This window comes from Sciurus vulgaris (assembly GCF_902686455.1).
Source record: "Sciurus vulgaris genome assembly, chromosome: 1".
Lineage (NCBI taxonomy): Eukaryota > Metazoa > Chordata > Mammalia > Rodentia > Sciuridae > Sciurus > Sciurus vulgaris.
This window is the reverse complement of record NC_136461.1, coordinates 45,330,492-45,342,131: the sequence shown is the minus strand read 5'-3', so window position 1 is coordinate 45,342,131 and position 11,640 is coordinate 45,330,492. Positions and strand designations below refer to the sequence as shown.

At 42.3% G+C, this 11,640-nt stretch overlaps 1 protein-coding gene across 2 annotated transcripts in view; it reads left to right on the top strand.

Annotated features, from left to right (window-relative positions):
* Nucleotides 1-205: 205 nt before the first annotated feature.
* Nucleotides 206-11,640, top strand: part of PLPP3 (phospholipid phosphatase 3) — an 80,462-nt gene continuing 69,027 nt past the window's right edge. Inside the window, exon 1 of one of the 2 annotated variants that reach the window (XM_079102054.1) lies at nt 206-847. In XM_079102054.1, the coding sequence (XP_078958180.1) occupies nt 709-847 (139 nt within the window). In that variant the 5' untranslated portion in view covers nt 206-708. The remainder of the gene's footprint in view (nt 848-11,640) is intronic. The other variant, XM_079102052.1, reaches the window with a different exon arrangement.

Genomic DNA, 11,640 nt, shown 5'->3' with positions numbered 1-11,640 from the left:
TTTTAAGGGGGTGGGGGAAAATGTGGCCTTAATTATCCTACGTTTTAGGCAGCTTAGGAAGGGGTTGTGCTTTCGGAATCCCATCAGAGCCAAGTAAGGAGGGCCCTCTCCCCCCACCCCCCGCCTTTTGAAAGGAGCTCGTGAAATAAAAGTGCAGAAAACAAACCGAGCGATCACAGCGGCAGCCGCGGCGGCAGCAGCAGCAGCAGGAGGAGGAGGAGGAGGAGAAGGAGGAGGAGGAGGAGGAGGAGGAGGAGGAGGCAAAGTTAGAGCTGGGCAGGCGCTGCGGAGTTGCAGGGCTCCGCGCAGCTCCCATTCATTAAGTAGCCAGCTGCGGAGGAAGGTGGCCGAGCGCCCGCGCTGCCCACTCTCTAGCTCGCGCGCGCACACACACGCCGGCCCCGCGCTCGCCAAGCAGCGCCGTTCTGCAAAAGTTCCTGCTCGGGATTTGGCTCCCTTCCCCTTGGACTTTCGAACGACTTGAGAGTTGAGAGAGGAAAGCAGAGGCGCCCAGGGGGAGCAGAGAACACCACCGTGTGCAGCTGGAAACAGGCGGCCGGGCTGCGCTCTTCGCCGCCGCGCCGCGAACCGGGCCGACCCGCCACTCTCGGGAGCAGCGAGACCAGGAGGCGACCCGGGCGTCTGTGTGTGTGGCTGCAGTCGTGGGGCGTCTTCACCGGGCGGGAGGCTCGCGCCGCAGCCAGCGCCATGCAAAACTACAAGTACGACAAGGCGATCGTCCCGGAGAGCAAGAACGGCGGCAGCCCGGCGCTCAACAACAGCCCGCGGAAGAGCGGCAGCAAGCGGGTGCTGCTCATCTGCCTTGACCTCTTCTGCCTCTTCATGGGTGAGCCCAGCCCCGCTGCCCCTCGCTCCTCGGCGCGCGTCCGAGTCCCGCCCGCGGCTGCGTCCCAGGGCCGCGCCGCGCTGTCAGCAGTGGGGCCCCGCAGCCCTCCTGGGCGCTCTGGCTGCTCTGGCTGCCCTGGCCCCATGGTCCCGCCCTCCGCGATCCCACCAACCTCCCGGCCTGTGAACTGGTGTGTTTGGGAGTGCTTGTGCTCTCGCGGGCAACTGTAAACCGGCCCCTTAAGAGCAGTAGTCTCCTTCTGGAGCCTGGGCACATCCCCACCGGAGGGGTGGGCTCCATCTCTAGCAGAGGGGAAGGTGGTTGAACCATGATCCAGAGCCAGCATATAGCTTGTCGCCCTTCATCCAAGTCAAATGGATCTCCGGGAGAGCCGGGCTCCTGCCTGGAGCCGCGCTGCCTGGCCCCGGCTGTATGTAAACATCCAGCCCTTCCGCCGCCGCTGCCTCGCCAGGCCAGATTTGCAAGCTGGCCTTTTCACTTGCTGTTCTCCTGAATGCCCCAGGGTTGGGACAGTGCTCTCCCCTGGCTTGTTGCTGGAATCCGTTCAGTAACCACATCTTGAGTGCCTACTGTGTGCCAGGCGGTGGGCGGGTTCACGGGTATGCGTTTTAACTAGCTCTTTCCCGGACTTGGTGCAGTAGGGGCCAGGAACCCCATTTCACCGATGGGGACACTGAGGAAAAGCAAACCACGATCTTGTTTGGGGACTACAATTTAATTGTACTCCCGGAAAGTAAAGGAGATGGTCCACTTATGTTGGGAGTAGTTGGAAGCTACAGCTTGAAGTGCGGCGGGAGTTAAAGGAGTTGGAGTGGGAGGGGGTGGAGGATTTATGGACTCGGTGGGGGGAGGGAAAAGCTATTGACGCGAATCTACAGGAGTTCCAAGGTTGAAGTCAGCGTAGGATTTTTTTTTTTTTTTAAAAAGCGAATCATAGTGTAATGGAAAGCACATAGGACTTGTCATCAGACCACTGCCACTCTGCCACTTGCTGGGTGTGCCACCTAACTGCCTCGTTGGCCTCAGTTTCCTCCTCAGTTGAATGAGTGGGTTGAAGTAGATGCTCTCCAAGGCCCCCTTCCTGCATTAAGAACTCGGATTTGGTCCAGGAGCTGTTCTGCCAACTCTGCTAACTGAAGAAACATCTGTGTTCCCAGTTCAGTTCCCTTAAAATAGAACTCCTGCATGAAGACTTAAGTCCCCTTTGAAATGGATTTGTCCATGCAGACTGTGCAGATTGGAGCCTTCTTAGGCAGGAGTTATGCTCCCCTGGTGTTCAGGACTCTTCTGTAGCAGTGTCCTGAACACTGCTATGTGCCATGCAAAACTACAAGTATGACAAGGCGTACAGTGTCCTCTTTTCCTTGGCTTGGCTGCCCATGTAAAATTTGAGATCCGAAGAAAGATGGGCTTTTTAAAGTTTAAAAATAAGAATAGCCTGCTTCAGATAGGAGAGACCTTTGTAGAAAGTAGAACTGTGCTCTGCAGACAGGGAGAAAGGTCATTACAGTTCAGGTGGCACATCTCATTCGCAGCTCTCTAATATTAATCCAACATTAGAATGCTATGTAAAGGAACTGTCACTGGGGGGCCGACCTTCCTGGTGGCAGTTGGCTTATTATCATGCACAGTGGGACAGATTAGCACTTACCATCTTGTAACCAAGCTATTGAATTTTTAAAAGACCCTCCCAGGTCCTGGGGGCGTACACAGACACTAAACAAGTTGAAGCTGTTTGCTGTAAACTTGCCTGGGGCTTCCCAGTGTTCACTTAGAGTTTGGTTGGTGGTAGGGTAAAGTCTAGGCGGCCTGTGCAGGGTCCCCTCCTGCCTCCCACTTGCTGATAAGGAAAGCCCAGCTAGAACATGCTTGACAGCCTTCATTCAACTGCATTGCTCTCCTCCCTAACACTCTTCGCATTTCAGAAGGCTTTTCCAAGAGATGGTATATTCTCGTTAAAGGAAGAAGAAAAGAAATGTGGAAGAATTTGCAAAAAGACATACCTGCCAGCTATAGTTTAGCCAGGAACATAGAAACCTGGAGATATTCTGTTAAGCATTCTAGGTGCAGGTAAGGGGTGTGTGGGTGTTTTAAGTTCTTCATTGGCTGTAACTCTCCCCACCCCTTCCCAAGCTAATATTGTAGACCTGTTTATTGTGTTTATTCACCGTTGGTTTTATGTTTGAACAAATCATTTTGTTTACTTCAAAAGTACAGCCAGATATCAGGACCCTGTATTTTATTTTCAGAGGCACATACGTACCCTTTTAAGGGCTATGTGTATTGCATTAAGACCATGGCAACAAAGTCATTATTGTTATCTCACCTAAGCAGGAGCCAAATTACATATTTCACTAATTTGTTGTCTCTCTAATACCTTTAATAGAAAAAACTGTTAGATAAACAGATATCTTGAGATACTTATGCAAGAGAAATCTATTTGGTTTCCAAAAGAAAAATGAATAACACGACATGTGATTTTAATATTCCACACACTACAGTCCTAAAAAAATTGTTTCTGTTTAGTTGCCTTTCTGCCTAAGACTGTCAATATGATTTAATTTTTATATAGTTTACTGATCATATGGTCCGGATTACAGGGCACTAATATATTAAGAAGAGAGACAGTTTTCTGTTTATTTTCCCATAGGATCATATACCAAGCTTCATCTCCTAGTATCTGAAAAAAATAAAAGCTGATGTGCTATGTAAATGTTATGTAAGTAAAATTATGCAAGTAGTTTAACTTCTTTCACATATCTTTTGGAATATTAAATTCTGGGTGATAAAACAAAAGTCCCCTCTTATTTGAAGGCTGAAAGGATTTGGTGTCAGAGAACCCCAATGGGAACTTACCTCCCATTGAACAGCTATCTTTGCCAACTGAGTACTTTTAAATATGATTATGATTCTTTGCATGGTGGTTTTTCTGAAATTCATTGTGTTTTTGTTTTAGTTAAGTGACCTGTATCACCTCCTGCTTTTTGTGTGTTGTTCTTGTGTATGAGGTTCCATGAGAGTGGCAAAGAAGATTCCCAGGCATAAATGGAGGACCACCTATTGTCTTTCTAGGCTCCATTATTAACCTCTTTTAAAAATATACTTAATTTATATACTCTTCTGTGTCATACCTATGACAGCATTATCTCCATCTTATAGACCAGAAATCTAAGTCTCAAGAATGGGAAAGACAGAGTCACACTGAAGTTAATTTGAATTCATCCCTAATTCTCAGCTTAGCACAAGTGAAGTCTTTTCCTCATCTGGGCATTCCTGAAGCTCAGTTTGCAGGAAGTTCCATCTGTTTGTCCATTTCCCATTTATACCAAAACAGATGGATAAAAGAGGTTGACTCTTTTGGCCAATGGATACAAAATTCAGGTGGTCAGCAACCATGATACTTAATTTGTTTGGAATGCTTTCGGACATTTTAAAATTTGCAATGGAACGGTTGAGATAAACTTTCAGAGCTGGTTCCATAAGAGGGGTACACAGAATCATCTCGAATAATACTACACTATTTAATAATGAGAGGGGGGCAGTGTGGTATAGAGGAAAGAACGGGTGACTTGGAATCAGGAGTTAGGTTCCAGGCTGGCCAGTGGCCAGGAACTAGTTGTGTGGTTGTGGACAAGTTGGTTTTCTGCAGGTTTTAATTTTTTTCTATCAGCTAAATGGCTGGTTGAGTGGGATTATGTCTAATGTCTCAGGCCACCATGAAGCATGCTCAGAGAAATGATGCAGTTCCTGAATGTCTACCTTATATATGCATGCTGCTGTGTTGGTCACTTACATTAGCTCTGGAAACTATCACAAAAATGAGGAGCCCAGGGGCCTAGGTTCCAGTCTTGTCCTGACATTAAATTGCTATGTGATTTTGGGAAAATTCATTTGAGCTTTCTGGGCTTTGATTTCTTTATTATTGCAACGAAGGGTATGGCCTAGATCATCTCTCAGTCTTCTAATCCTTTGACAACTTCTCACCAGTCTATGTTAATAGATATGTAGGAACTCAGTCATTGCTTCTTGGGGATCATTTATCATTAATCAAACTGTTATGTGTTTGACCAAAGAATTAATGTTGAAAATTAGCCTAAATTGGCGTTAATTCCAGAGGGAAGGTTAAGTATCGCTTTTACTAGAGTTAATCCAGTAAGCTAGGAACTGGCTAGATTTTTCTTTGGCCCAATGAATCATTTCACCTGCCCCCTGAAATTTATAGTAATCACAAGCTAGCAAGTAAGCAAGCACAAGAGGTGCCTTTCCCGCCTCTTTGCTTAGTTATTACATTTACTCAGTATGTTTTTAATAACTCAGTAGGTTTTGATAATCTATCATTGAATCACAGAATATAGAAAGGGATTTTCATTAATCAGCTATTGAGCTGCCTAGCCAAATACCTTGCATGGATTGCAATAAATATGAAGGGAACTTGCACTTAGTTTGTAAGCTCTGCTGGATTTTCTAGGATGGTGGAAAACTATTTTCTTATTGTCCAAAATTGCTAGTTTTTTTTTTTTTCTTTCTTCCTCTTATCTGTTTCCTTTTTCTTTCTTAATATTTTCTTATCTTAAGAGATACACCATACACCTTTGTGGAAGACTGCAACAACTCTGCTATAGCCAGAGTTGGTGGCCTTTTCTACTCTTAGCCCTTTTGATTGTCAATTTTAGATTCTTTCTTGACCCCTTCCTGTGCGGTTGTTTGGGCTGGCAGACCCAGTTGATCACAGCATGATGCTAATGAGATTGTAGTCAAAGGCTTCTTCCCTGTGTAGGCAGTTATATTTATGGAGAGGCTGACCTTGTGTGTCAGCTCAACTGAATATACGTTATTTGAGGAGTAATCATTAATTTTTTCTGGGGGGGGGCTACCTATTATGTCAAGATTTAACAAACTCACCTGATAAGAGAACCATATGGTAAAATGTGAATTCTTAGACTCCTTCCCAGGAAATCCAGATTCAGTAAGCTTTGGGCCAGGGCCGAGGATTCTATTCTGTATTTTATAAAATCTTTGGCTGATTTTTATCAGGCCAATTTTAGAATCACTATATTGTGTAGTAGCTGATGTCTTAAGGGTGATTGAATTATGTAGTAGGTTTTTTTGTCCCTGCACTGAATGTTCTAGCACTTTTTGCATTGTTAGGTTGTCTGTATCATTTTTTCTTTTTTTTTTTTTAAGCCAATGCAACTGTCTTTTTCAGTGAAGAATATTGAATTTGCTAGAATTCTTTCCAAAGGAAATAATACCTCTGTTGCAGTGCTGAAAGCGTCCTTTGATTTTTCAGTGCAAGGACTTGGTGTGTTGTCTCTGAAGTCTCTAGTCTTTCTTTTCTGGTTCTAAACTTAGTTCTGTGTAGTCAAAGATGCAGGCCAGGTGACTACTTTGGGTAAATGAGATGTTAACTCTGATTTTATGTACATATATAAAATCCATCATACATACACACACAAACACACATACACACACACGCACACACACAATTCATCATTGCGCCTGAGCAAAGGGTGAAACAGGAATAAGTAGAGTCTTTAATAGATCAAAGTTAGCTTGTCAAAGTATTGTCGGAACAACATAGGCTTTAGACTTACCCAATTCTAGGTTCGAATCCTGAAACGAAGTTATATTCTACAAGGCCCAACATAGGACACATGGCGATTAATCAAGGATTGCACGGGGCAGTGAAGAAGACAGACTTAACATGAATGATTGTGAAATAGTTTAAATGTGATGAATGATCCTCTTTGTGGACATAAGAAAGGTGTGACTTGGGCAAAAATTGTTTAGTCTCTCCAGGCTTGTCTCCGCATCTGTCAATCTAGCAAACCTGGAAACACCCTTGTGTTCTGCAGTTGAGCAGAAACAGTGAGTCTGAAAGTGAAGGGCACTTTATCATTAGCAGGCATTAAGTTGCTATTACGCTTATTGCCAGTCATAGTATTTTCAGTTCCTTCCCAGTTTTCTTAGTGTTCAACGATTATATGAAATCCTTTTTCATTTTTTGGCAGCAAAGTTTCCTGAAATATATCAAGGGGAAAAAAAAATCGGAGGAGAATCGAGTGGACACAAGTGTTTTCCATTAACTGGAGAAAGACAGAGGCAGGTTCCTGACCCTGTCTGGGAAGGTCGGAGTGCAGGAACCCAGTTGTCTTCGGTGGCTGCATTCTTCCTCTTTGAAAGAGGACCGCCAGACCAGGCCATCTTGAGGGAAGGCACACACACCTCAGGCAAGGGTGGGGAGAATTGGAGCCATCCATTGTCTATGTCATGCCACTGCCCAGGGGGAAGACCTAAACTAAAAAGAACAGCAGCAATTGGAAATGACCAAAATGCTCCTTATTCAGGATATTCTCCTAATTTGTTAAGGAAAGGTACAGCTGTGCTCCATGTATTTATTATTCATGCCAATCATGTGGCTTATTTGTTTTGTGTGTGGTACTGGGATTTCACTTAAAGTCCCAAGTGTGCTGCACAAACCCTCTACCACTGAGCTAGACCACCATCTCTTTTTAATATTTTATTTTGAGATAGGGTCTCACTAAATTGCCCAGGTTGGCCTCAAACTTGGGATCCTCCTGCCTCAGCCTTCTAAGTAGGTGGAATTACAGGTGTTCGCCACTGTGCCCATCATGTGGTTTAGATGAGGAAATGGCAGTTCACAGAAGTTAAAATAACTTATACAAGTGTACTTAGCTAGAAATAGTCACTGAGTTATCTACAGCTCTTGTGGGTTTATCTTGCTGTCTACTTTTCGATGCAAACAATACATTGAAGACTTATACTTTTCTATTTCATTCCCTTTCACATATTTCAATTTTACTGAGTCCACATATATACACTGTTCTATAAGGCCCAATATAGGACACAGACTTAACATAAATACTTGTGAAATCATTTAAAATGTGATGAATTAAGCTTATTTGTGGACATACAAAAGATAATACCAGGCTGGGGCTATAGCTTAGTGGTAGAGTGCTTGCCTTGCACATGTAAGGCACTGGGTTCGATTCTCAGCACCTCATAAAAATAAATAAGTAAAATAGAGGTATTGTTTCCATCTCTAACTAAAAAAAAAAATCTTTAAAAAAATGAAAGAAAATACCATCCGAGCAGTTCTTCATTGCCTAGATTCATGGAATCTTTAGAATTTCAATGTCAGCAATACCAAATACCAAGTTTTTTGTGTCCTTGTTTTTTTTTTTTTTTTTTTTTTTTTAATCATCTTTGAGTGAGTGGAGGAAGGCTGGGAGGTGTGAGAGGAGAGGCACAGGCTTCGAAGTCAGAGCTTGCTCAGTATTATTAACGCTAAGAGCTTAGTCATGCTAACTAATCCCACTGAGGGCGCAGTTTTCTCATTTGTAAAGCGGGAAAATATGCACACGGTGAGGTTTTGAGAATCTCCCTGGTGTGGTGCATGGACATACACACCCAGCAGGTGGTTGCTGCTGCCATCATTGATGGGATCCTGGCCAATGCCCTTGGTGCCCAGGTAGGGCCTAGATTGGTTAGTAATTGTCATGTGAGTGTGAGAGAGCAGGACCTAGAACCAGGGTCTTACCTTCATGCCATTTTGCTTTTCTGATGTTCACCTGGCAGTTTGGAATCGAATATCACTCACGTGGTACAGAGAGTGTCCTCTTTTCTTTCCTTTGGCCGTGTCAATGAACAGAGAAACAAGACAAACAGGTTTCACTTTTAATGCAAATCAGTGGCTATTAGTTGTGAGGCCAGGGATGCATGGGGAAATAGGAAGGGCTAGGCAGTCTTGATATCTTCCTTTTCTTCAAACTGGTCTTGTTCTAGAAAGTGCTTATTACCTAGGGTCACTGCTGACTGATTTCAGTTTGAACCGGCGCCACCTTTTTTGATATATCTATCCCAGGAGAGAAGAAAGAAAAATCTGTGTTTTCAAGGGTTTTGCTTTATAAAAGCCTCTCAACAACTCTCTTTTTTTTTTTCTCAACAACTCTTGAGGTAGAATTTATTCTAGTCTGCTGAGAACAAAACTGAGTCTCAGATTAAATAATTTCTCAGTCATGCATTTCTTGGTGGTTCTTACACTCCAAAGAAGGCTAGCCAGATTCTTGAATATCCTTGTGAAACTATTCTTCCTGTAGGTTCAGGTTAAACTACGAATTATGATCTGCACTAAAATCTCCAAATTTAGACCCTAACCAAACCAAACAACACATGTAAGACTCAGTTGGAAATCTTTGAAAGGAACTTGCTGATTTCTCTATGCTTTGAAAGTATACATTGCAATCAGAGGTTTGTCACAAATTAACGAAATTATATGCCCCAAGAATTTTGCAGAGAAATGCAAATCAGTGTAAGTGCCTTGTCATAATAAGCAGCAGGTTTTGGATCCTGTTTATGTATCCTTCAAACACATGAGCATATTGACACGAAGGAAGCATTCTCATTGATGTTTTCTTTATATCTGCCCCCAAATTATTCAAGGTATTAATCAGTGTAATTTCTAGAGAGTATATTTAATTAAGTCTGTGTTTGTATTTGTCTTTCAAGTATAAGTCTTGCCTTCCTCAGGTGTTCCCTGAGTACCTACTGTGTGCTAGAACACCAGGTTTGCCCTGGAGGAATTCCCAGGCTGGTGGAGGGGAGACAGATTTTTGCTGCTGACCTCTGCTCTAGGGGATGATTGGGGAACCTGAAGGGGGTCTGTAGCAGCACAGGGAAGAGTGATGGAGGGACAATAGGCATGGAGCTGGGTCTTGCAAGATGAATAACGGCTCAGGAAAGAAAGAGGTGTTGGAGGCTGAAGCTGAACCTGGGCCCTAAGGATGGAGAGGAGGAGGAGGAGGGTGGGAAAGACATCACAGGTCCTTCCTGATCTCCTGGTTGGAAGGAAGCCTGGGTTCTGTGATGAGGCCTTTCCTCCCCAAACACTTGAAATGTGATATTTATGGAAGAGTTAGGAAAACCCATGTGATAAGATTAGTAGATGTTTCTTTATGTGCAGAGCCTGATTACAGAGACGAAGTTGAAGTTGTCTCTTTAAAAATTTTTTTAAAATTTAAATTCCTCAAATGACCCCTAAAATAAGTGAACTGCAAACCTTGATTTAGAGAAAAGATTTTTCTTGGGTCGTAATTATGTTTTTTCAACAGCTTTATTAAGATGTAATTCACATACCATACAATTCACCCATTTAAAGTGCTATTCACTGGTTTTGAGTCTATTCACAAGGTTGTAAAGATATTGCCACAACCAATTTTAGAACATTTTTATCACTTTGAAAAGAAACTGTGCCTTTCAGTACTCACTCCCCATTCCTGTCCACCTCCCCCATCCCATGACAAGCACTGATCAACCTTCATTCTCTGAAGATTTGCCTATGCCGAACATTTCAGATAAATGGAATAATTAAATATGTTGTCTTCTGTGACTAGTTTCTTCCACTTAGTATGATTTTTAAAGGTTTACATTGTCAGATGTATCAGTACTTAATTTCTTTTTATTGCCAAGTAATATTCCATTGTATGGATATACTACATTTAATTTATACGTTTCATACTTAGTGGGTCTTTGGGTTATTTGGGGGCTATTATAAATAGTGTTGGTGGAAACATTGAGGTACATATGTTTTCAATTCTCTTAGGTCTGTGTATTTCAGACCGGAATTGCTGGGTCTTATGATATCTATGTTTAAATTTTTGAGGAGTCTGCAAATTGTTTTCTATGGTGGCTGTGCCATTTTAGAACTATTTTAAGATTAATTAAAGTATGTAAGAAAAAAATACAGAAGTTTTACTGAAGATCTTTGGGATTAACATATTTGTGAAACCACTATGGTGTTACTTTGTTCTTAGAGGCATTTTGCACAAGAAACAAAGTTTTTAATCATTTGGTAGTGTCACATCATTTAAAAATAGTGTACATGGAACAATAAACTGATGGAGAAACAGGTGCTGGGTGGTCAGCTAGTTCCAGAGTCACACTGCCATAGTGAGGTGTGACATACAGGCTCCTATCTCAGCAAAATGAAAAATAAAAATAAAAATAAAAAAAGGGTCTTCACAGCACCTTGAAAACTGTTAAAGTGCCAATATTAAAACATATATGTGTCTATACATATATATACATATAAAACCTTTATTATTTATTCCTAGGATATACTTTAAAATCATTTTAATGCCATGCAATAGAAATGCTTCTATTTAGTTCCTGCTAAGGTTGATGATTCACCCTTTCCCCTCCCCCAGAATATATGGCTATATACATAATTGTTATCTCAGAAGTTAAAATTATTTTCAAATTATGTATCCTTATTATAAAACTATGTATCTTTTAGACTTTTGTGCTGAATGTCAGGACATATAATAGGGTGTAAGTCAAGCACACATAGTTTGATCACCTAGCTACATTGCACTAAAAATCAAGTCATAAGTGTGTACAAAATTAAATGGGAGAGTGAAGAAAAGGCACTCACCTTTATTATTAGGTGTTTCACATGATATCACACTTAATTTCTCCAATAGGAGAATAAGCTAAATGTTAATGGTTTTACAGCTCAGAGAGGGTGAATGATCTGGCCAAGTTCACAGATATGTATGGGCCTGGGATTTGGCCTGAAGCCTGCATAAGTAATGGTGATGGCTTATGTTTATAAGCTACCTCTCATCAGGTTAAGTACTGTGCATGCATTGTCTTATTTAATCCTCTAAGAAGCCAATGAAGTGCTGATCACTGTTATCTCCCTTTTACAGAGCTAAGATTCAGAGATAGAGGTTAAAAATAACAAAGGTTGT